Here is a 26,730-nt window from a genome sequence, read left to right on the forward strand (position 1 = left end):
CCAATTAATGCCTGTGAAACATAACTTCAAAGATTCACCAAGAATTACTTTTGTATGAATTAATATAAATGGTCAAGATATATTCTTGGATCTCCATTATCTATAAGTTGTATTATAGCAACTGTCTCTTCAAGCTCTTGAATGACTTTTAAAACCTGTTATAAACATAAGAAATAATTCTTAAAAATGTGAATTCTAGGCTTCACAGGAGAATTGTTCTCTCTAAACTGTCAAACCAGAGGAAAGTGCAAGTGTCATCTATATTGCTCTCTTTATCTATGCTTATATCCAAAGGCTCAATGAAACTGAAGAAGTGTACTTTTAGGGTTGACTAAAGGTTATTCTTTTTTTTTTTATATACTTGAGAAAATAGAGAAGAAATTCATGATTCTTGAAGATCATGTCAAGAATCACTTGAACTCTGTACTAGAAAAAGCTCCGCATAATTTACTGTCTGATAATTTACATGAAATGTGTCTCATAGAATTGAACAATATAGATAGGCATCCACAGAGTTCATGTGTAATTCAGTCCTCATTTGTGATTGTTCCTAAATTGCAGCTGTTCTTACATGACTCTTGGGCACTGGGTCTTGCCTGCCTGTTATACTTGGTAAAATCAGTACACGCGGCAAGATCCATTTTCTTGGGAACTATTAACAGATATCATTCCAGGCTACAAGTTCTTTTCTTCTCCACTCACTCCTATATCATATACCTTATGACTGACTCCCACAATATGACACATGATTAAACCACCAAAGCAGAGTTTGTGCTTTAATAATTTCAGTTTTAGTAGTATATTCACATCATTCCAATAGTACTTTATATTTTCTTCCAATAGAAGGATTTGCAGACATGGAGTAGTGATTCACAGAAGTTTAATATCACAAAATATTTTTTAATATATTCCAGCAACCAGAAGCTAAAAATTTAACAAATTAATTTAAAATACTTTTTTTTTTTTCCAGAGTAGATTTTTCCATGTAAGAAAGATATGGAGAATTTGGATATTTTGTTATACATTTTTAAAGGTTACCAAGTGAAATAAATAAGAATTTCATGTGGACTGTTTACCTTTGTAGGTGTTCTCAGTAATAAAAAAAAAAGTATATACAATATTTCCTAATCTTCTCTGTTTAATATTGATTTTTAACTTCTTTTTAGCTTTACATCCATAAATAAGGGGGCATAAAAAAATGGCAATGGATCCAAAGAATATACCTATAATAGTAGATTTTTGCCTTATTTTTTTTTTTTCCTTCACAGAAGTCTGATGGGCTGATGAAGCCACTGATTAGCTCAATTGTTAAGAATGAGCAATGAAAGCACTTCCATCCAATGCTGAGGATGGGTGTCAAAACAGAAGATGAACATCAAAACTCAGCAGGTAACTCATCAAGAACTTAGGAAAATATATCCATATGAGTTCACATGAAAAGTGGGGCCCAAGATGGTCACTGGGAACTGAGAAAAGCAGGCAAGGAATCTGAGCATTGGGCACAATCAGTCTGAACCACAGGTCAAATGTGTGAGCAGGGTAGCAATCTGAACAAAAGATTGAGTTTATATGAATAGAAATTGGGATTAAAAGAAACAAACAAAACAATTAAAAAAAAAAAAAAAAAAAAAAAGGACTCCTTCCCTTACAGAGTAAGATTAGGCTAAGTTTCCCTAGCTTTCATAGAAATCCTTAAGATATTTGGAATATGAAAGTTTTTGAGATTTGAAATAGTCTTTGTGTCAGGAGTGCCCAAAACCACCCCATTAGCAGGATTAGAAGGACTTGGTACATGGTCATACATACAGTTAAGGTTAGCATAGAGAAAGGAACAAAGCAACATCAGCAAAAGGAGAAGAGGGTGTCTGGGAAGAAGTGTGGAGGAAACCAGCATGTGTCCCCAGAAGTCCCTTCCCTGAGGATCACATAAGGAACACTTAATTCCTCCAGTAACTTTTGCCAACCAGGGAAGCTTAGTAGAGACCCAGTGCCCAGGAGTTTTACTGGAGGTGGTCTGCCTAGCACAAACCAAAATTCCAGATGCCCAGAAGGAAAGCAAGTGTATGGCAGTCTCTCTTCTCATTTATAGAACTTTTTATGTCATCAGCACAGGGAACTATTTACTAGTCAAGTTCCCAGATGCCAGGCAAGGGCCAACCTTGAAAGCAGGATTCCTCAGGATAGGAGTCTCAGGCCTATTATGTTAACTTGTTCTCCCAGTTTGCATAATCATCTTCTCCTTTTATTTCATGTCCACATATGGGGGGCTTTGTTTGCAATGGGCATCCAGAAGCTTTTGTACAATAAAGAGTGCTCAAATAAATTAAAGATAGTAACCAGGCAAAATCTGAATTTCTGGATCTTCCTTGTTCTAGAGCTTTGGATGAGGACTGGCTCAACTCCATGTAGTAACATCTTAAATCCAAACTTGATGCTAAGAACTCTTTCACAGATCCATTTACTTGACCTAATATTGGGAGAAATCCTAGTTCTTGGCTGGCAGCAGTGAACATCTCAAGTGTGTAAGGAAAACTTGCGGGGAGGAGCATTCTGCTTTGGCCACCTAGGAAAGTAAACAACTGCCCCAAATTGACTCAATGTTACCAAGGTAACCCGTATGGGAACCTGGTGGTCGGATCCCCCATGGCACGTTGTGATTGGGCAAGAAACCTATAAAATGTATAGCTGTTCCCACAATAAATGGTTTTGCAGGCTGCTCACCACAAGCCTGCTTTCACCCAACTCCTGGAGTCTGGGTCTTGAATCCACGCCCTTACCCCACGTATGAGCTAGCCCCGCACAAGGGAAGCTACTAGCCCCATACAAGCGAAGCTACATCCTGGGACTAGTTTCTTTGGAATGTATATGCAGTGATACAAATTAGAAACTGAGCTATAGTTTCCACAATGAGTTTCTGGGTTAATCATAAGAGGCCAGGGAGAGAGAAAAGTTGACAAGTTTCTTCAACTAAGAGAATCCCACAGTCTTCACCAGGAGCCAGGCAAGCCCTCTCTTTTTCAAAAAGGATGGTTGTCCAGATGATATGAGCAGAGAAGCTGAATATTAACTGCTTAAACTCTTCAAAGAATCTCAGTAATTTTTGGATGTCTTTGACTAGAGAAATGGAAGGGCTTCTTGTCCATTTTCCTTGGGAGAGGAAGGTATCGATCTTCAGAAACCAATGGCTTCTGATAGAGTTTCTGATTCTTCTTCTAAGGATGTTTAGCACACTAGTTGGCACAAATATATGGGGTAGGCAGCCATGAATACCTGAGATAATTTGTCAAGCATGCTAATAATGAAGTACATGTAGGGCAGCGATTGTGGGTTAGATGGCCAGGTTCAAAAATGAAGTCTGAACTGGGTGTCATGGCACATGCCTTTAATCCTAGCAACTCAGAGGCTGAGGCAGGAAGATTCCAAGTTTGAGGCTAGCCTCAGTGAGGCACTAAGCAGCTTAGCAAGATCCTGCCTCAAAATAAGATTAAAAAGGGCTGGGGAGGTATCTCAGTGGTAAAGCACCCCTGAGTTAAATCACCCAGTACCTCTCCCTCAAAAGAAAAAAATAAATAAAAGAAAAAGGTGGGGGGGGGGGGGCTGGGATGGGAGTGAGGAACTAGAATTCAAAGCTAAGATGCAAAAAAGTGACATACTAGGAGGATGAAAATATGAACTAGAAATCACTTGGAGAAACATTATAGAGACTCTTGGCTGCCAATGGGCTTTTATAAGCTCTCTAGTCTATGGAGTGAATAAATTAGCTTTATTTGAAAGGTTTTGGGCCAAATGGACAATTTTAGGGTAAAGGAAAATATATGAAGGAAATACACTGTAACAAAAATTATAAAGTATATTCTTAGAGTGTCATATGGACCATAGGACTCATTCTTGGAAAAACTTTTTAAAGAAATAAAATGACCTGAAAGCAATAAGTTTTTAAACTATTCTAACAGGCCCAAGACTTCTATTGTTAGAACAGCTTGCCCTGGGGGCATCTGGGAATTTGACTGGTCAACAGTTCCCTGAATTTTCCCTAAGTGATAAGAGTAGCCCACTGTGCCTAAATTGTAGAAGGATGTTTTATGTGCAACACCTGTTTTCTTTCTGGGAGTTTGGAGTTTTGATATGTGCTTGGCAGAAAATGGTTCTCCTTTCTGTTTAAATCAGTATATGTGTGTCCGTTTGTTTCCTGGTTTTCTTTCAAGAGATTCACAAACATAGGACTCCTAGAATTATTGCGGTGGCATAGTTTATTTACCAGTCTTGAGTGATAACTAATTCAATTAACTAAACAAATATCGTCAAAACAACCACCATCACTTTGACCACCAACACCAACAAAACCTCCTGCTCATCTGGTCTGTTAGGAGGTCTCATTTCTTGCTGTGAAATGACTTACCTACCTAGAGCCTCTGTTGTCATGATACAGCTAATCTAAAATCCTCAAAGGTTTCTTGTCTCCTGAATGATGTTCACATTTACTAACTAGCATGGCATTTGACTCTTCTACAATTTGTCCTTGGCTTACATATCCAATTTAGCTTTATCCTTTGGCATTTTATCAATTTACTCGTTAAATGTTTGTTACCTGTGCATAACATGCATTCGTTAACTTCAAAAATATCATGGTCTATGGATTCAGGCTATCTCAATTCAAAAAAGATTCTTTAATGCTCTTTATTTTTTGAGCATCTACAATGTGCAAAGTTCAGTGTCCTGAGTATTGAAAGAGGTTAGAAAATGTACAAGACATGATTCTGACTCTCCATGTGGACAGTATGATTTATAATCCTATCTGAAAGCCATCTTAAATTTGAGTCCTTAATGTGCCAGACCTAAAACATGCTCCATTGCAAGAACTTCCTTACATAGCTTAGTGCTTCGTGGACTCTTCAGATATTCTTAGCAACAACATATTTGATTGGAATGCGAGCTTTTTAGGTTTATCCCCTTTTTAAACAGCTTAACTTTTAACCATTTGCACACAGATTTATTTAAAGTATTTCCTCATAAAAATGATTTATTCTTCTTCCCTATTCTTAGCTGCATGTTACAGAAGAAAAATTATTTGCAAAAAAGATCAAAACTTTACCTTTATCCTATGTTTCTTCCTATTCTTCAGAAATACAGTTAGCAATGTCTTCCCCACTTGACCACGCCCTACTTATTTGAGTGTTGCAAAGCATACCAATTGCTCCTCTTCTTATTGCCACGAGGTTCTGATTATAAACTATCAAAGTGTACAAGGATATTTAGTTTAAAAGTCCTAAATTTTAATTAGAGGTCTGTGGTATTATTTTACATAAGTCACAGCCTTGATTTCCATCTGTGCAATCTTGGTGTCTGACAAGTGAGAATTTGAAACACTAGAAGATGGATATTTTATAATGCTTAAGATTAGCATTCATAATAAACATGTAACAGTTCCTAATATTTGCTTACCAAATATTTAATAACTTTTATAAAGCAGAAACCGTAGGAGATGCAAAGAGGAGAAATAGACAAAACACATTAGCATTGGAGATTTTAACATTCATCTCAATCAAAGAAAATTGAGATTATTAAATACTAAGTATAAGAATGACATAAATAACAACGAATAAGGCAGATCTCATATATATTTGTGTATTTATACATATATCAAATTGTGTATTCTATTAACAGAAAATGCATTGCTTTCCAAATATACATTGAATACAGTAATTGAATGCTCTTACTCAGGGTTTCTCTTTTCATGGTTTCAGTTACCTGTTGTTAACCAAGATCCAAAAATAGTAAATGAAAAATTTCAGGAATAAACAATTAAGTTTTTAAATTGCACACCATTCTGTGTAGCATGAGATGAAATCTTGGGCTATTCCCTTCCATATTGCCCAAGACATGAACCATCTTTCACCTAGTTAGTCACTTAGTAGCCATCTAGTAATCAGACCAACTGTCATGGTAGGGTAGTGCTGGTGTTCAAGTAACCCTTGTTTTACTTAATAAGGATCCTAAAGTACAAAAGTAGTGGTGCTGACAATTCAGACATGCCAAAGAGCAGCTGTAAGTGCCTGCTTTAAGTAAAAAGGACAAGTAAAAGAAGATATCTTGAGAAAGACTACATTCATATAACTTTACTGCAAAAATGTTATTATTGTTCTATTTTATTATTAGTTATTGTTGTTAATCCCTTACTGTACCTAATTTGTAAATTCAACTTAACCATAGGTAAGTCTGTACAGAAAAACACAAAGTATATATGGAGTCTGCTACTATCTGTGGTTTTGGCCATCCACTCAGAGGTCTTGGACTATATCCTCCAAGGACAAAACGGGGAACAACTATAGTCACAAAAGGGACTTTTATAGGGCACAAAGAAGACCTTGATAATTCAAAGAACAGAAATACTACAAACAGCTTTCTCTGCCTATGTGAAACAAAATCACATGTTATTTTAAAACAATCAAAGGAAACAAGAGCCTGCCTCCTGGAAACTCTTCCCCCCTCTGCCCCCCTCCCCAATTAAAAACTCTTTGGTCAAAGGAGAAATACAAAGTTTAAGCTCAATATATCAGAAGTTTTAGGATACAGCTAATGCAGTCATCAAAGCAGTAAAAATAAAGAAAACACATTAACTAAATATCTCATTCTCAATGCTAGAGAACTAAGGAAAAATTGATAGTTAAATACAAAACAATCAGTTAGAAAACAAAGAACCACAGAGTTAATTAGTAAATACAAAATTTAGTTTAGAAAAACAATTTTTTGGCAACTTGACAGTATTATCTATCTATCCACGAATGTGGAGAATGTGGAATGTTTCTCCCAATTTATTTAGTTTTGATTTCTTTCATTGAAATTTTAGTTTTCCTCATGTAGATTTTGAATATATTTTGTTAGACTTAACCTTAAGTATTTCTTTATTGGTGGGGTGCTAATGTAAATGGTAATGTGTTTTGAATTTCAATTTTCAACTTGTTCATTGCTTGTTCATTGTATATAAAAAAAGATAGATGTTTATTAACCTTGTCTGCTGAAACCTTGTTATAATGTCTTATTAGTTCCAGGAGACATTTTGTATATTCTTTAAGATTTTCTAAACTGTCATCTATGGGGGAAAAAATTAAATGCAATTCAAATAATAAATAATAAAAGGTAGAAAGTGCAAATACACAATGAGAATTACAGTTAACAGTCATCAAAACAAAAGAATAGCATCTTGTGGGAATTTCTATCAATATTTTAAAGATCAGATAATCCAAAGGCTACTTAAAATATTTTAGGACATAGAAACATAAGGAAAACTTAAAAATTCATTTTCTAATTTGCATATATCACTATGAAAAAATGAAAAACACATTATCAATTCTGCTATGAATATGGATTACAAAATTTTTAAAAGAAAAAAATTAGCAAAAAGTGCTCCAGAGCACATTGTTAGGGGACTGACAGATAAGGATGGTGGGAACGTGAAGAGAATAATCCTACAAGATGGGCCCACTGTGCTGACCCCTACACACTTTCTTTGCCACAAAGCAATTTACCTGCAGCTCTGCCTGACCTAAGTAGACAGCAAATGTCACATTAATAAACTGCCTGTTACCTGCAGAAGAAATGCAGGCCCAAACTAATGTGAATAACAAGAACCCAGAGACTTTGGTGACCAGAATCGGAAACTCAGGGAGATAAGAATAACTCCTCCTAACCATAAAATCTGTAAGAATACATGGTTAAGAACCCAATTAGAACTGGTCCACATGGGCCAAAGTGAAATAAAGTTGCCCTAGCAGTGAGTATTTACGTCTATGTCATCTTGCTATCAGTCAAAAGTCTTGAGATGTACCTGGGCAAGACTCTGGAAACGTCTCTGGGATCCCCAATAAAACTGGAGTGCAGGCAAGGCACATTGTCCCTCTCCTCTCCGAGAGAACCAACTCTCTCCCTTGAGTGTCCCCTTTGAAGGATATGGAAAGTAACAACCTCCAGGGAGAAAAGAGAACTTTTGGGGCCCTCTCTGCCATGTCTTGCATGAAGGAGGGAAGGGTTGTCTGCTGGAGGAGGATGTTGGCTGTTTTTCTGTTACCAAAAAAATGTATTTACTCAATAAACACTCAAGAGCCAATACTCTTTTTATGAGAGGCGGTGTGACCGGTCTGGGTCATACCAACTCTGGCCTCTTTACAACAAAGAGTCACCCAACTCTCTTTTATTTATAGTCAGATAAAAGGGGCAAGGGCCAGGAGGAGCTTCTTCTCTGATGGACAGAGTAGGGCGGAGTTAAGCGAGCCATCCTCTTAGGGGGAAAATTCCAGAAGGGGACAGGGGACCACTCCCACGCAGCACCACATACTTCCCAGAAGTTCCTACAAGACAGTTCTCTGAGTCACATGGCTCAACCTAGTCTGATTCTGCTAAATAAGGACAGCTTCCCACAGAGAACAATGGGTCCCAGGGAGAAAAGGTAAAAAAATGGGCTCTGGACTTTCACAATTTCCTGGATCTACAACTATTCCCCTGACTGCCCAACCGGCACATTCTGCTATGACTCAGTCTCACCCAACCCTATAAAACTCAGGCCCCTATTGTAACCAGTTGCCATTTTCCTCCTGAAAATGTGCCCCTCCACTGTTTAAGAAAGCATCGCTGATCTGTTGAGGTCTGTCTTCATTTCTTTTTCTTTCTCTTTCATTTGCTTTTACCCTTTCCCTATCCCATCAATAAACTCATCCCTGTTACTCTGAGAAACAAGTCTGCAATCTTTCTGACTTAATAGGAGAATGGGGGTTTGAAGGGTGGGTCTTCAGGGTGCCTGGGTTTCCCAGAAGGCCCCAGCTCTGTAACAATATTACAAACTAATTCAAGTGGAATTATCTCAGGAATGCTTAATGGTTCAATATATGAAATCTATTCATATAACCTGTCATATTAGAAGAGAAAAATTATGTGATTGCCTCCAGAGATACAGAAAATGCATTTGAAAATAATTCAGCACTTGTTCATGTCTTTAAAACCCTCCCAATAAAATAGGAATTAGTGAATAGTTCCTTAATATCAACGTGTGTTCCATATTACACAATGATATATGTGTACACACATTTCCATCTCAGAACCAGTTTTACCTATTGAAGAAACAAAACTTCCCCTCTCAAATTAAGAACAAGACAAAGATATCAGTTGTCTCCATTATTATTAAGTAGTGTGTTGGAAACATTAACCACTGAAATTAACAAAACAACTAGAAGTTTAATAATTGGAAAGAAAAGGGCAAAATGATATCTGATGTAGAAGATATGATTAAATATTCAGAAAATCAAGAGAAACATTTGGGAAAATACAACAGAATAAGAGAATTTCCTATCCCATCCTGTTCCTCCTCCTTCTGTTGACTTCTGTATATTTTTGGCTTTCCTGTCAGAGACTAAAAATGAGGTGGGGCAGGGGTAGGCTCTGAACTGAGACACTTCCTTCAGTTGAGTGAAGGAAGCAAAAGAGGTACAACCCCCACTTTGACAGGTACCAAAAAAGTACAGAGTGGAGACTGCACCCTTAGGAATCCTGTCTAACACTGTTATCAATAGGCATATAGACATTTCTTGCCTTTGTCTTGTTTCCGTGCCTCTTCCTTAAAAGTTCTCAAGTTCATAGATTTTGAAGATGAAATATTTTGAAACAGTTTTCTTCTTTCTTCAAAGCTCAGTTTGAATAAAACCTGTTTTCCTACCAATTTGACTCTGAGTATATCTTGGAACAGTTAAGCTTTGTGTGTGTGTGTGTGTGTGTGTGTGTGTGTGTGTCCTACCCTCTTCTTCCACAGGTGGTATGAGAGTCACTCTGTAACACTCTCAGTTATTAAAGTTCAAAACTGTGGTGTCATAACAATAATATTAATTCCACTTGTGTTTTCACAATCTACTTTCATTTTGTATTTTGCAGAGAACTCTTATCTAAGCAGTTGCTAAGTCATGTATATTTCGTCTTTGAAATATCCATTCTATCAATCATCCTTTTTTCTGTCCCACTGCCAATGTTCTCAGTTGTTCACCCTTCTCATCTGTCTTATCAATGGCTGACTGCCTGCTTGCATGGAGATGCTACTCTTGTTTATATGTAAATTCCTTGATACAAAGTCCCAACTGCATGCATGACCTGTTTTTCTACAATGGGCCCTTAATTTAGGATTCCAGATGTACTCCTGTCTAATCTTTTAATTGTTCATTGTTTAGCTGAACCAGACTATTGGGTGTTTCTTATATGCCTGTACTTGCAACTCAGTATATTTTGAAATGTTCATTCTTGGCATTACCATTTCTAACAAGCATCCTTTCTCTAATTTACTCTTTAAGAATTATGTGTGTTAATGTTTAGACACTATGTTAAATGTTTCGTGTATGTTGTTCTGTTCTCTATCTGCAGATGTGGTTTCTCCCTTCTGTGAAGTCTACAGCACTCTCACCAGGTACAGTGATGCACGCCTGTAACCCCAGTAACTCAGGAGGTTGAGGCAGGAGGATGGAGTTCAAGTTGCATCAGCAACTTAAGGAGACCCTATCTCAAAACAAAGAATAAAAAGGACTGGGGATGTAGCTCAGTGCTAAAGTGCTTTATTTTATATTATTTTATTTATTATTTAAGCTATGTGAGGGTAAAAAATTATTAATACATCTCTCTCTTTATCACTAGCACCACAGTAGCCATTCGATAGATACTTGCTATATTGAATAAAGTGTGGCTGCCTGAAAGATAAAAATGTTTGAAGCTCTGCTAAGGATTCTTTGCCTTATTAGCGCTGTATTCTCAAGGGCTGGAACTGTTCCTGGCACATGCTAGGCAATTACTAACAATTCTACTTGTATAGTTGTAGGAAAATTAAGTGGTAATGAATGAAGCAAAGAAGCAAAGGCTCAACAACATAAGCCAGGATTAGGTTTAGATCATGTTTTTGGTTTACACATATCATATTCTATAATAGATGTTCTTAAAATATTTATAGTTTATGGGCACAAATTAAAAAAATTAATTACAGTGAATTATTGTACCCTCTGAATCCCGTTTTTATAATTGCAAAAATCCCTAGCTGTGAAAGGAACAAAAGTATTGGTAGATAGTATATTCAAGGTTAGAAATTGGCCCGATATGAATCCTAAACCCCTTCAGAGCAGTAGAAATGTGAAAAATTAATTCCATTACTTAATGCTTATTAATTTCATGTTTTTATTATGCTGCAGAGCAGTTCCATAGCTATTATGTCTTTTGAGTCCAAGAACCTAGACAGGTTGCCTTTCGGTAACGAGAAATTCCTGTTAAAATGCAAATATTTAAAATTGGTATCACGAACACTTAGCTTCTATAACAGCTTTAGCTATCTGTAGAAACAAAGCACCAACAAGAACTGAACCAAGCCTGAAGGTGGAAAGTAAAGGCGAGCAAGCTTGTGTACTTGTGACTGCTTTTAGGGACCTGGACGGCCTCATTTCTGCCCTCTCTCCAGATCCTCCCAAGAGGCTTAGTCCTAACTTCGACCAGCTTTGATAAAGCGGGGAGAGGACCACGCGTTCTGTACAGAGCTGCTTCCAAACACGACACACAAGAACAGACTCCAAACCATCACTGCTTGCTGCTGTTTTTAACTTAAAATGAATGGCACCGAGGCAAACAAGAAACCGCAGTCCCAAACCACCTGACCCAAGAATCTAGAAAAGAGGGTGGGCTATTTCCTTCACTGAACTCAGGGAGGGAACCGAGAACTGGAGAGGGCGGGTCGGCCTTGGGACCCCGCCCATTCCCTTCACATCGCTGATTGGCGGCAGCTTTTGGCCTCGGACGGAGGGGCGGGTTCACGGACTAGTCGCTCCTTACAGCGCGATCCCTCTGGCGCGGTGGGTGTGTCGCGGTGGGTGGGTGCGCGCGCGCTCACGTCGGAGGACCGGAAAGGAGGCGGGGCCGCGGCTGTGCGCGCTCCCGGAACGTGCGCACCGCAGGCGGCGCGGATCGCAGGGAGCCGGTCCGCTGCCCGAACCGGACCCCGGGTGCCTGCGTGGAAACAGGGCTCGTGAGAGAAGGTCGCGATGAACACGGTGCTGTCGCGGGCGAACTCCTTGTTCGCCTTCTCGCTGAGCGTGATGGCGGCGCTCACCTTCGGCTGCTTCATCACCACCGCCTTCAAAGACAGGAGCGTCCCGGTGCGGCTGCACGTCTCGCGGATCATGCTGTGAGTGCGGTCGAGGCCGGGGCTAATGGGACAGGGCACCTGGCCCGGGCCTGGCGGGGGCCGAAGCCGGGCCGATGCGCTGGGGACGCCGGCAGGACGCCCGCGCCGTCCCCAGGGTCCCCTCCGGAGCGGCCCTTCACCCCGAAGGCAGACGTCCTGGGCGGACTTGCTGGCTCTCTCGGCTTCCCCTCGAAACTGCCCCCCTCCGTCGTAAATTCCCGGGCTTGCTCTTAAATTTTAATTTAGAGTTGCTCGGGTCGGTGCCTCCGCTTCCTTCCTGTTCCTCACTTCCCTCACCCACGCCTGGCCAATGAGGGAGCAACACAACAGCAAACCCGCGCCGCCGCCCGGGCCGGCGCCTCCCGCGCGTCCCGGGGCCGGTGGGTCTGCACGCGCCCTGAAGTGCTGCCGCCCGGCGCGGGTCGGATCCGGCCTTGCCGGGTAGCTCCGTTACGCTAGGGGCTAAAGCAACTTGCAGGGTGGCTTTGTGCCATCTATAACCAGAGTTTGTCCTGTTTGACATTCCGTTTACAGTTTTTGTCTTTCCACCTTCAGAACGCAGTAAATACTGGCAGCTGCTTTGAACTTAGGATGGAGGGTTGTTAAGATGCACTCAGAGAATTTTGAACATCTTAGCCTTCTGATTCAACCTGTTCTTGCTTTTCTAACTTATTTGTATTTTTTAGCAAAACTTTGCTGGAATAAATCTATGAAGACGTCAAAAATAGGATTTTGGAATCACAGTTGCATTTCGCTATTGCCTATTTTTTTCTTTCATTTTTGCTTTTAAATTCCCCACCACTTTCGTGTTTGATTTGTACCATTTTTGATCTCCATATCCAGTTACTCTGTTGCATCTAACAACAATATCTGTGTCCCTGCAGCCTTACTTTAATTGCATTGTCAGAATCGCTAACAAGCTAGTCAGTCATCTATCTGGCTTGGTGACTTCTCTCCTTTTTTTTTTTTTTTTTTTCCTTAATCCTCCTTCCTTATTTTTGTTAGATACTGTTCGAAATTCACATAGACCTGAGGTGGAAACCAGCCCTGCTCTTAAGTTGAGGGCTTAGACTATGTGTTAAACACTGAATAAGTAAGTAGATGTTACCTTGAGACAATTTCTTACTCTTCTGAACCTTAGTTTCCTTTTATTTAAAATGAAAGTAATGCCTAATTGTAGGCTTATGAAAATTATTTGAGGTAATTGTGAAAAATACAAAGTGGATTTGACATGTGATAAGCTCTCAATAAATAGCAGCTGTTATTTTAGTTTTCCACACCCCCTTGTCATATGTAACCTTATTCTACTCATCTTGTTTCACATGGGTATTTAGAGGATCTTTTTAGCAGTTTTTATAGTTTTCCTTGAGTTTTGTTAGATTCTCTTAAGGTATATGAAAATAACTGAAGACCTTTTTTTAAATATTAAATTGTAATGTTTACCCTATTTTCACACTGAAGTTTTCTCTTGTTTTTTACTTGTTTCTTTGTGGAATTGCTCTTCTGCGTACCAACTAGGTCCTTTCTTCCACTTTAAAGTATTATGAAAATAGTGTATGAAGTTATTATGTATGAAGGATGGTAAAACTTTTATCTTTACTTCTAGAAAAAATGTAGAAGACTTCACTGGACCAAGAGAAAGAAGTGATCTAGGATTCATTACATTTGATATAACTGCTGATATCCTTTAAAGAAATATTTCTTTTTCTGTAGTTTTGTAATGAGATGCATGCTGTTTAGAGATGGGGGTACAGCGAGTATGACTTCCCAGTTGAATCAACCAAACCTTGGAAAATCCTGTTACATATGCTTTCTCAGCTAAATAGTTTTAATACTTGCTCACACTTAGAGAAAATGGTAGTTTCATGAGTTATGTATATGTAACTTTAAGTTCTTCCTTAAATTGATTGAATTCTATGTAAGAAAGTTTGAATTTGTGGAAAATAAAATAAAATTAGGTGATTTGGATTAAAGAAGGAAAAATGTTACAAGAGCTCAGTCTGCCTAGAAATATTTCATGTACGGTCTCAAAGAATCCATATCTTATGATAGTGGAGAGAAACATGTTTAAAAAGTGAATTACATTTGTAATGGTTCAAACAGCTGTTGTCGAAATGGATATCATTAAACCATGATAACATCTCGTTATGATAGTTCTTTTTATAAGAACTTGTAGAAGAGTCAGAGAAATCTTAATGAAAAGAGTGACTTTAATGGGATGATTTAACTATTTTCTCCTTATCCTTAATTTCTGTCTTAACAACTCTGGTCATTTTGGCCACTTTTATTTTATTTAGAGTTATATATAAATATCTTGGCAGTGTTGTTCTTTGCCATTTCTGTCCTGATCTAAGGCCCCATGATTTATGATTGTGGAGATTGGATAGTCTGAACTTGTGTAAAGCAACCGTCTGAACATTTGGGGCAGATTGATTTCCCTGGGGAGTTTACTTTCAGTTCCTACTACCATGGAATTCCTTTTAATTTTTCAGAAATTATCGAATTTATAAGTAGACTAAGAATTAGTTCTAAAGGCACCTTTTTAGGAAGTAGAGTGTGCTACCAGCAAGTCTTATGCTAAACTTTGTGTGTGTGCTTTTAAATCTTGACATCATTTAAAAAAATCTACTCAAGGAGTTTGGATCTAGTATGAAAGTAGTCCTTCTGTGTATCTAGAGCATAACAGCGAAATCTCCTGATATCTTGATTATTATATTTATGTGTTACCAATCTCATTAGTTATATTCGGATTTTCGTAATGCTACTACAAATACTTGAAATTGTACTTGTTATTGTAAAGAACTGTCCTAGTCTTCTCAACTCTCAACAAGTGATTCTTCATGGCTCCACATAATTAAAAGTGGAATGTAATAGACCTGTCACTATAAATATATAAATACACATAATATAATGACAGTTTACATATGATATTTAATTAAATCCAGATATAAAACTGCTCATTTGTTTGTGGTGGCACCAGCATGTAGTTAATTCTATTAAGTGTACTTCTTTCCCCCAGGTTGAATGGTGCCAAGTTAGTGTTTATTTGCTTCTTACCAAAGCATCTCATGCAGACATTTTGATCTCTGTGGACATGTAAACAGAAGGAACTAATACATCTTATTAACTTGGTTAATTACTTAAGTTTAGTTCATGTTTGCATATTGCTAAATTTAAATAATACTGGTGATTTGGTTATACTTTAGAGCTCCAGTGAAATTGAATGTGCATGAAATACTAATTCCTAGTGGGTTAATGTTAGAAAAAGGAGTATTTCATGCACATTCAATTCCACTGGAGCTCTAAAGTATAACCAAATCAGCACTATTTAAATTTAACAATATGCAAACATGAACTAAGCTCAGGTTAATAAAATGTATTAGTTGCTTGTGTTTACATTGCAGCAGAGATCAAAAATAGAAAAAAATTTGGGTATCTTTGTTATTTTCCTGTTAATCAAAGTATCTTAGCTAGTAATACTTGCAGGAGTAGTGATGGATGCTGACCTTACACTCTATTTTGACTTTGGAATGGACTGGATTTTATAAAATATTTATCTTCTGTATATTTTTATTAAATTAGTGATTCAGTATGTTTTGAACTACCTCTCCTTTTTTTCTATTTTAGTATTAGTATTACTGTGGATAATTAAAGAATAACAAAGATCTTTTAAAAGTTGTGTGCTGTCTTATGTCTTACATATTCCTTAATTTATTTACATTTAGAGAATATATTTGATTGGAATGTTAAGCAGTTGTTTCTTTATTTGTCAGCAGAATATTCAACAAAAAATAATGTAAGTATATATATATCTTTATGTAAGCATATTTTAATCGTTACTTAAAATCTTATTCTTTATGAACAACAAATAAGGATGTTCATATATTCAAAATATCTGACCTGCAAAGCTCAGTAAAATCTCACAAGAGGTGACTATTAAGAAAATTTTATCTCCTCTCTGGTAGCCTCTCTCGTTTTTTTTTCTGTGTATACTGTAACTCCTTAGCATTGTGGCTTTCATAATGGTGTGCACACAAAGTAATTGATGGATATATAAGGGAAACAATTTAGAATTTCTACTTTATATTTCTCAATTAAAGTTAAAGGGAAAGAATTTAAGCTCTACTAATAGTTGCTTTGTGAATTGACATTAATACTTATTCAGTCCATAAGTTGGATGATCATATGCCTACTATATGGAAATATTCTGGAGGAAGAGAAAGAATTCTCAATGCCAAGAGGTTGACCATACTACCTAACATATTCATTTATTCACTTTCAGCATTTTGCAAAAACATTGCAGTACATAGCAGATTGTATTATCTAGTTGTAAATAATTGCTGTTAAATGGAAAAATAGCTTTAAAAAAGTCCTGCAAAGAAAAGAAAGATTGAAGATAATGCTGATGTTCCACTACATAAACAATAAAAAAAAGGTAGAGCCCATATATCTGTTCTTATTCTTGTTGCTAAATCATGTTAAAGGATTAAAAACAAACAAAAACCCTAAATAATCTAATAAAAAGATGGAGGAGAAAATTCCATTAATTAAGATTATTTGAAATGTAAATTTGCATTCACTGTCAATGATAAATAGTACATGTGTATTATATACATAATAAATAAAGGACATAGCTTAGAAGTTTGTGCTCAAAGTAATTTGTGATTAAAAGCTCTTGTAGACTTTCTAGTGGTAAGATGAGAAATGATGTTGCTGAACTCTGAATTACGTATGAAATGAGGAAGTACTCTTGCTGCTCAGCTATATTTTCTTTAAGCCAAATGTTCTTTTTCCACAGTGGAGATTAGAAAGCTACTTGGCAACATAAATAAATCAACAGAATCTGAGGTCTGATTAAAACTTTCATTATGAAAATAGGTAATCAAAAGCTGTGAAGATTATTAAAATTTTTGAATCACCTGAGATGATTTAAAAATGCATCTGAGTACCAAATATTTATTTTTCCTTTTTAAAAAATCTATGATAATGAACTGCTCTGCTAGTGTTATTAAATCATATATCTTCAGTTAATATCTGCTTATTGAAAACTGTCTTCCTTTATTTTGGAATTGTATGAAATTCATCAATCTGAGTACTTAATAGTCTTTATAATGTAAAAAGTCTTAATAGTCTTTATAATCAGTACTTAATAGTCTTTACAATAATTTTTATGATTAAAAATATCGTACTGTTAGATCAAAACATTAAAATGATTTAGTCTGACCTAGAGCTTTTGTTGCAGGTTAGAGTAGTTGTTGGGATATTTACATAGAATCTTGTTAAATCTTCTTAGGTTCTATTTTTAGTACTGATAATGAAGGTATAAAGAGGTATAAAGTAGTAGACTTAAAATATATAAGTGAACATGAGAATTAAAGTGTTGCTTATATGTTGTTGAGTTTCTTTTTCTTTTTCTTTTTCTTTTTTTTTTTTTTATACTAGGGATTGAACTCAGATGATTTAACACTAAGCTACATTCCCAGCCCTTTTTTATATTTTGAGATATCTTACTAAGTTACTTAGGGCCTCCCTCCGTTGTTTAGGCTGACCTGGAACTTGCTGTCCTCCTGCCTCACAATCCTTTGAGTTGCTGAGGTTACAGGCACGTTCGACAGTTCCTGTCTTGTAGTTATTTTTGCAGGTTTTCATCAGTGTAGGCCAGAGATAGCTTGTAATTAAAGGTAGATCTGCATTTTATTTGAACCGTATTTGTTTTCAAGGAAAATACATGTTTGTTAATCAATTTTATCAGAATTTTTGGCATTTAATTAATTATACACTTATTTTGAAAATGATAACAGGTAATCGTTAGGCAGTGGGACTTTGGGATGAAAATGTTTTGATTTTTGTTCTTCAAAAACAACAAAATGTTCAACAGAAAAAACTATTCCTGATGAAGAATAACAACTGTACATGAACACTTTACAGATTTCAACAAATTGTTGAAGTAGCTGTTACCTTTATGATTAATGTACCTAAGTTATATTTATAATCCTGACTTACTCCTAGCATAACTAGTAGGATAATGCTAATTTGGAATTTGACAGATTATTGCTTTGGCAAATAATCGGTATACACAAAAGTCATTTAATTTCAGCCTGTCTTTGGTTTTTATATGATTGTTTATTTTTGTGGTACTGGGGATTGAACCTGGGGTCACTCTGCTACTGGTCTACTTCCCCAGCATCCTGGAGCCCTTTTTATTTTTTATTTTGAGACAAGTTCTGGCTAAGTTGCCAAAGCTGATCTTGAAGTTGTTATTATCCCACTGCAGCCTCCCAGGTTGCTGGGATTACAGGCCATGTGCCATCATGCCCAACTATTTCTTCAGTCTTCATGATTCTGTTTAATATTAGAAAGAGGCTTAAAGATGTTGGTTTAAACCCTTTTTTAGAAATAACTTCTCCACATTTCTTATCAGTTAATGTAGTCACAATATACTGAGCATTCAGCCTCATGGGCTGATGGATAATCACTTCCTGAGAACAAGTTCCTTGATGTTTAATAGGAGTGACACATTTTTTCCTTCCATTTTATGTTCCTAATTTTTAAATGGAACTTGGTTGTAATATGTTGAAATAAAGTGGCTTTAAAGAATCGACTGACTTCTAGAATTCTGCCACATTAAAACAGTGGTGCACTTTTTATTGTAAAGGGGGGAAAGATGTTAAGCTTTCATTTCTTTGATGTTTCCTTGACAGTTTTAAATTTTTGAAGATTCATCCGTTTACCTGACATCATCTGACAGTAGTAAACTCATATTAACTGGAATTAGCTCACTCTCTTTTCCCAGTATCATCCAGGGTCCACTCTGAGATGGAGAGTATCAGAAATTTTACAGGGAAAAGAGATTTAAAAGAATATCTCCTATCCAGGGATTCTAAGAACTTTGCTTTTTGTGGAACATATATATTTTAAACTTTGTAGTAAGATGTGAGGGCCCTATATAATAGAGTCAACTTAGCAAAAGGAATGATATCTTTAGGGAAATAAATTTTCTCTCCAAGGAAAGCTTGCTCCCCCTTCTTTATATATTTACTTGTACTCATTTTGTATGAATCAAGATTTTAACAGGTCCATCCAAGTTGGGTTCCTTTGTATGTCAAATTATTTAATTACTAATACTTTTAAATGATAAGATGCTGTTTCTGATGAGTTACCTAATTAATTTTCGTTTTAATGTAGGCTCTGAACCAAGTTGTCCTCTGGGACAAGATTGTTTTGAGAGGTGATAATCCGAAGCTGCTGTTGAAAGATATGAAAACAAAGTATTTTTTCTTTGACGATGGAAATGGTCTCAAGTGAGCACTTCTTTTTTATTTTTTACTTGTAGTAAGATGTGAAACAGAAAGATATAATGTGTTTTCATTTTAAAGAAAAATATTAGAGGATAAAAAGGAAAATTGGGAGAGAGGTATTTATGTAGATCTGAAGTATGAAGAAATATAAATTGGGTTCTAAAATAAGTAATTTGTTCTCTTGCAGTGTGTAAAATGTAAGAGTCAAACTAATAAGGCATACAGCTTCTACTCTTAAGTGCACAGGGAGCATAGACTTACTTATATATGGTAGTGCTGATTGTCAAGTTAAAGGTCTGCTTTCTGAACATGAGTCAGAGAAACCTTAATGAGAAAGCAGTGTCTTAGGTCTAGGAATTGATACTCAGGCTTCTAATATTGGTTCTCTTGGCTTTTCTAAACTTCACTTTTGCTCTCATACAGAATGAGGCAATTAGTGATTGACTTCCCAGATCATTTTTACCTTTTACCTGTTTTACTCTGAGGTATTATCAGAAAGAATTTTAAAAGAGCTATTTTGACCAAACCAGACCTCCATATTTACAAATAAGAATTTCAGACCATAAAAGATTTTGATTTGCTCCAGTTTGTACAACTAGATAATGACAGAATTGGGCTTCAAATCATATAAGTCTCATTTTTTATTCACTGTGTCTTTCTCATGTAAGCTTTGTAGTTGTTATTAACTGCAGCTGTAAATAAGTTTAGATTGGTTTTTAAGGGATACCTGCAAATGTCATTCTAGTGTCTTTCAGCATTATCCTTGGAATTCAAATGAGAAAAGAAAATAATTCTGTTTACAGATTAGAATTCCTGTTAGAAATAACTAGTTATAAAACATTTGACACCTCAGTGCTTGATTTAAAATGCTTTTATTGACTACCAGTGTTTTCACTGATGTCTGTTTGTTATATCTTTTTATAGGGGAAACAGGAATGTCACTTTGACCCTATCTTGGAACGTTGTACCAAATGCTGGAATTCTACCTCTTGTGACAGGATCAGGACATGTATCTGTCCCATTTCCAGATACATATGAAATAACGAAGAGTTATTAAATTATTCTGAATTTGAAACAACATATTTTTATACTTAATGAATTATATCTCATTTATCTCTTCCCTTGCACCTTCATTTGTTTTGGGTTGTTACTTTGTGGGTTTTTTGTTTGGTGTTTTTTTTTTTTTTTTTTTTTTGTATAAGAAGTAACATCAAAAGGCATATTTGAAGGGAAAGATTAATAGAATACTCACACTTAACATTAAAAACAGAAAGAAGGCCCTCAGAACAGAGTTTTATAAGAAAAAGGCAACTACATAATAAGAACTTGTTATATATTTGAAGTATTCCCTGTATTTCCATTATTATTTATGGAATATAAAATGAGCATGAAGGGTTGTTAAAACTTTCAGGTGCCTGTAGAGTCATAAGAACTCTGAATTTTATGCTTGGCATTCATGCAAGTTCACATTGTTTGTGACTTAGATGTAGACATTCTCTTTTATCTCTTTTAGTGTATGTTAGATTACTGGAAAAATTAATATAGTTATTTGTTAGAAGCCTGGTTTACAAAAACGCCAAAAGTGATAGAATTTTATTACATTTGTCTTAGGATACCCATAATGTGTGTTTTTCTTAGATGAATAGCAGCTTTCTCCACTTAAAGACTAAAATACCTCTTCTATGTTGTAAATCATTCAAACTCATTTTTAAGTCTCAAGTCAACCAAATGTGTGTCTTTTAGTGCTATCTCTAAAAATGTTCCTTTGTGTATCTTTGTATACTTCTTTAGCATTGCCATTGAAAGTTGAAAATCTTTGCATGGTTTATCCTTTGAGTTAAGTTTGTTCTTGTGAGCATGCCAAGTGCTACTAAGTGGTAATTATTTGCAGTTTTCCATAGGCTCACATTTTAATAATTAGTGGAGTAGTAATAATATTTGGCAATGTGCTTTTCCATTTACAAAGCACTCTCTTATGTTTTATGTTAGCCTCAATAACCAAGGAAGTAAGTAGTGCAAGTGTTAGTTCTTTGCAGATCAAGAAACTGAAACCCAGAAGTTTATTGAATTGCTCCAAAGTCAAATAGCAAGGAATGAAGTTTAAACTTGAACTCAAATCTTGTGATACTCTTAAGCTTATCCTTTCTCTTATACCTCAGTTTATAAACTAATCAAATTTGACTTATAATTGTCATTATGTATTTTATTATCCTGGACACCCTTTTCTATCACTCCTAGAAGAGGATTCCCATCGTGTATGGAAGCAACTAATTTTCAAGTTGCCAACAACTTAACATGGTTGTAATATCTCGTTCTCCACATAAATTCATTTTATTGGTATTAAAGGTATAAGAAAATCTAAACGTGTGAGAAAATAATGTAGAGATTAAATACATAATACATGATTGAGCATATGATCATATTTAAGATGATTTGTGTTTTCTGTAGAGGGGAAATAAACATCCTCAAAGGTAGCAACTGCAAATTACTCTTAAAAGCAAGACCAAACACTGTAGTTACACTATCAGCAGCAACCAAAAAGGGCTAATATTTTCTAAGAATAGTTTAAATTAAATAATATTGTTTTGTTTACCTCATGAAATACATCACTGTTTAGTTACATTCATTTTGACAGCTATCATATGTGGTCGTACAGTTCATGTAAAAGCATGTGCATATGAGTTTTCAAACCAGCAGAAAGGTCAGAATTATAATAGGAATACTAGACGGGGTTTGACTTCCAGCTTTTTCATTAAACTTTTCAGGGTCTCGGTTTCTGTATCTGTAAAATGACAAGAATTGGACTAGTTAAATGGTGATTCTTCACACAAGTATATAAAATTTGTTTTATCTGTTCAGCCAAGAGATTGAACAGAAAAGCATCTTAGTAATGTGAAGATGGGAAGGTGATTGAAAGGTTAGCACATAAGTCATACTGATCTGACTATTGCTGTTACATTTTACATCTACAGAATTTAACTTATTTTGTACAAATACTAGACATGTAAACATAAAATCTGCAGAAGTCAAAGCTTATAAAAACTGGGAATGTTGTGATTAAGGCTTGCACAGTAAGCCTGAAATATTAACCAGACATATATTCTGGTTTAATAGCATTATACCTTTATGGTGAGTGGATCTATTACTCTAGCAGAGGTTAATATTGAAATTGAGTTACAGTTTGTTTATTTGATATGCCCCCTTTTGGGGAGTTTGGTGGAGAGAGAAATAGACCCTACCAGCACAATGTGGATAAAGTTTTTCATTTTTACTCAACTAAGGGAAACTGCTCAGGATTAAGAATGCTTCAACATGGGAATAAGGAACCTGTGTCTCAGGAACTCAATTTTTGGGTGTGCACAGCTTTATTAGTTTATCATGATTCTACTTTTTAAAAATTTGATTTGTGTTCAGTTTGATAACCATATTCTTGGTCTCAGTGTATTAAAGAGGTCTCATCAAGTCTCTACAAAGACACAAGGCTTCAGAATTAAAACAACCCAAGTATGACCAGAAATGTCTGAGCTCGGAGATTATTTTGAGCAAACAAGATAATTACTGGATACTTATTTAAAGTAATTAGTTAGGAATGAATTTAATTTTAAAATGTAGCACTCATCCTTTAGCAGTTTAACCTAGGCAAACTGGTTAAATCAGTGTTTTTTATTTACTTATTTGATTTCATTTAGTTTATGCCAAAAGGAAAATAACAAAAAGTTCAGAAATTCCTAAGGGTCTGAGAGGAAATGGATCATTTCGAATTTCCTTTCCTAGAATTATTTTGTAGTTCTTTGGTGGATCTGGCCAGCCAATTGAAAGCTTTGGAGTTGGGTTGTATAAATTAACAGTTGTTATTTTATAATACTTTGAATTGACTTACAATGGATTTATGGGGAAAAAACCCGTAAGCTGTGAACTTTGATTATAAACACAACATCTATCCATTTCAAAAGCTTTCCTTGCTTTAGCAGAGAGCTGTGTACATTACATGAAACTGCCAGTGGTTTAAAGGGTTTATTTCAAAAAGTCGTTGCATGTTTTGATGCAATTTAGAAAATTGTTTACTTCAAAAATACAGATTCACAAGAAAAAAATCCAAAAAGCATACGTTTGAGGATTTTCATAATTGCAATAAATACTCAGCATTTTTTCTAATGAAAATGAATTTTGTTTATGAGTAAAAGTATGCATTTTAAAAAAACTTTCAGATTTATGCTTTTTATGTGAAGCTGCTGAACGAAACGTAAAAGGAAAAAACCAAGTCTAGTAAGTTTTGGGGGCAGGGTAGAGGGGAGGCAGTTAATTATACCTAAATTATCTTCAGAGACTGTATGCTCCTATACTAGACTGTAAGCCCTTTGAGGGCAAGCTGTCGGATTTATCTTTGTACTTTCCCCAGTACCTAGCATAGTGCCTTGTACATGATAGGCACCCAATAAATGCTGATAATGAAGCTATTGTGTTTCTGATATGGCCAAATCATGGGGACTGCTTGTAATGAACACTTTTTCTCCTTTGAAACTGCTACTTTTTTTTCATTCTTGAGCTCCTCCTGATGTTAGATGGAACTGTCCTTCCTCCTTCCTTTTAAGCTCAAGTCCAGTGCTCTTGCTCCAAGTGGGATGACCTATGTTGTCCCAGGCCTTTCATCAGAAGATAGATTTTATTTATTATTATTTTTATTTATATATTTTTGTTACCAGGGACTGAACCCAGGGGTGCTTAACCATGGAGCCACATCCCTAACCCTTTTTGAGACAGGGTCTTGCTGATTTGCATAGGGCTTCACTGAGTTACTAATGCTGGCTTTGAACTTGTGGTCCTCCTGCCTCAACCTCCTGAGCTGCTGGGATTACAGGTATGTGCCACTGCCCTCCATGGCAATATGCTATTTTAAGCCAAGCTTCAAATGCTCTCAGTTCATTTATATCATGAGATTATCCCCCTTCCCCACAACAGTGAACCTGTGTTTGTTAGGAGTAAACACAGTTAAATTTAAGAGTCTTCATATTTGCCACCTCAATGAGTGTGCTGTGTCCAAAGTTAGCTCCCCCAATACACCACAATCTGTTGGAAAAATAATGGAATTCCAAGCAACTAGTGCACTATTCTTTGGCTGATATTAGCTTATCCACTGCCTGTGTTTCTCCACCTTGTACTTTAATTATTACTACACTGGGCTCAAGGCCTGGGTAATAAGAAAGCAAATTGATGGTGGCTGGTGATAAGATTGATATGTAAATTTTTTACTTTAATACTTTAAAATCCCAGCAAACCTGACTTGAAGACAAACATGCCTGTTTATGTCTCTGGAAGAAATGGGTTAAAGCGTACAGCTGACTGAAAGCCAGATGTGTTTATTTAGCTTCTATCCTTGGGCTTATTGACTTATTTAGCTTAACTGCTACCACACATGTATTATCTGACTGCACTTAACCCACTGAGTTGTAAAAATTCTATTTTGCAGAAAAAAGAAATGACAAAATGCCATAAAAATGGTAAAATTATGCATTTAGAGTAAATTTTTTTTTTTTTTTTAAGTTTATATGTCAGGGATGTAAGAGGTCAGCTAGCTTTTCATTTTGGTTGTTTCTTGTCAGTCCTTAGGATACTTTCTCTTGCCTCTCCCCAGGTGAAGTATTAAAATAATTCTGATTTCAGTAGAGATGAATGAAATATTGGTGTAGAAAGAACATTTCAATCAGTATACTTTAGTATATCCAAAGAAACCTTAAGCTCGAAGGATGTTTTCGTGCATGTAATTTATACACATCCTAATAGGGAACAGACAGATATGAGCCATGGGAACATGAGGTTATGGGGATAATTCTATAATAATTCACTGCATTTTAATAAAAAATTATATTAATTATAAAATTTAAAATTACATTAATATAATTATAAATAATTCCTTTTTTTTTTTTTTTTCTGGTACCAGGGCTTGAATTTTAACCACTGGGCTACAACTCTACCGCTTTTTAATTTTATATTTAGAGACTTGATAAGTTGCTCAGGGCTCGTAAAGTGCCAGGGCTGACTTTGGACTTAAGATCCTCCTGCCTCAGCCTCCTGAACTACTGGGATTACAGGCACCCACCACTGAACCTGGTTATTTTTTATTGCTTTGTATTACACATTAAAATTCATTTTGATATAAATGCATGGGATGTAATTTGCTCTAATTCAGTACCTAGTACTTCTGTTTACCCTCCCCTTCTTACCTCCCCTGGTCCTTTTATGGATCTTTCTCCTGTTTGCTTACAGGCTCTTTTTTCTTTTTCTTTTCTTTTCTTTTTTTTTTTTTAATTAGTGTCTTGTGGATATATATAATGGTGAGAGCAACTATAGTCTATTCATATATGTACGTAGGGGATTTAGGTCAGGTTCATTCCACACTTCTCCTATATCCTGTCCATCCTCCCCCTCAATCCCCTGTTTCTACTCCACTGATCATGATTGTGATGGAATCCCCTCCCCATTTTTTCACTCTCTTCCTTACTTTAGACTAGCTTCCACTTAAATCAGACAAAACATTTGATCTTACTTCCTAGGACAGGCTTATTTCACTTAGCATTATAGTCTCCAGTTCATCCTTTACCAACAAATGCCATAAAGACATTCTTTATGGCTGAGTGATACTCCATTGTGTATATGTACCACATTTTCTTTATTCACCTGTTGAAGGGCATCTAGGTTGGTTCCATAGCTTGGCTTTTGTGAATTGTGGTGCTATAAACATTGAAGTGGCTGTATCCCTATAGTATGCTGACTTTAGATCTGGGTATATACCGAGGAGTGGGATAACTAGGTCATATGCTGATTCCATTCCTAGTTTTTTGAGCAATCTCCATAGTACTTTTCATACTTTTTCTCCACATCCTCGCCAATATTATTTGTATTCTTGACAACTGCTATTCTGATTGCAGTGAGATGATATCTCAGTGTTTTGATTTGCATTTCCATTTTCTCATATACTTGTTGTCCATTTGCATTTCTTTTGAGAAGTGTCTGTTTTTTTTTTGCCCATTATTAGGAAAACTATACCATTTACAATATCCTTAAGCACACATACCTTGGGAATTAATCTAACAAAGGAGGTGAAAGACTTCTGCAATGAAAACTATAGAACACTAAAGAAAGAAATTGAAGACCTTAGAAGATGGAAAGACCTTCCATGTTCTTGGATAGCCAGAATTAATATTGTCAAAATAGCTATACTACCAAAAGTGTTATAAAGATTCA

General features: G+C 36.0%; 1 protein-coding gene across 1 annotated transcript; it reads left to right on the plus strand.

The window, feature by feature from the left end:
• The first annotated feature begins 11,280 nt into the window (after positions 1 to 11,280).
• SPCS3 (signal peptidase complex subunit 3) lies at positions 11,281 to 23,941 on the plus strand. The gene is made up of 5 exons (XM_079141051.1): positions 11,281 to 12,190; positions 13,797 to 13,870; positions 15,910 to 15,986; positions 19,376 to 19,491; positions 20,413 to 23,941. Exons 1-5 carry the CDS (start codon positions 12,048 to 12,050, stop codon positions 20,543 to 20,545), a joined length of 543 nt encoding a protein of 180 aa, XP_078997177.1. The 5' UTR covers positions 11,281 to 12,047; the 3' UTR covers positions 20,546 to 23,941.
• Positions 23,942 to 26,730: the final 2,789 nt, after the last annotated feature.

Source organism: Sciurus vulgaris, assembly GCF_902686455.1.
Source record: "Sciurus vulgaris genome assembly, chromosome: 5".
In the NCBI taxonomy this organism is placed as follows: domain Eukaryota; kingdom Metazoa; phylum Chordata; class Mammalia; order Rodentia; family Sciuridae; genus Sciurus; species Sciurus vulgaris.

Coding starts and splice junctions, on each gene's coding strand:
- SPCS3 (XM_079141051.1), top strand. CDS start 12,048: ATGAACACGGTGCTGTCGCGGGCGAACTCCTTGTTCGCCTTCTCGCTG. Junction 12,191..13,796: donor CACGTCTCGCGGATCATGCT/GTGAGTGCGGTC, acceptor CTTTACTTCTAG/AAAAAATGTAGAAGACTTCA. Junction 13,871..15,909: donor TACATTTGATATAACTGCTG/ATATCCTTTAAA, acceptor TAATTTATTTAC/ATTTAGAGAATATATTTGAT.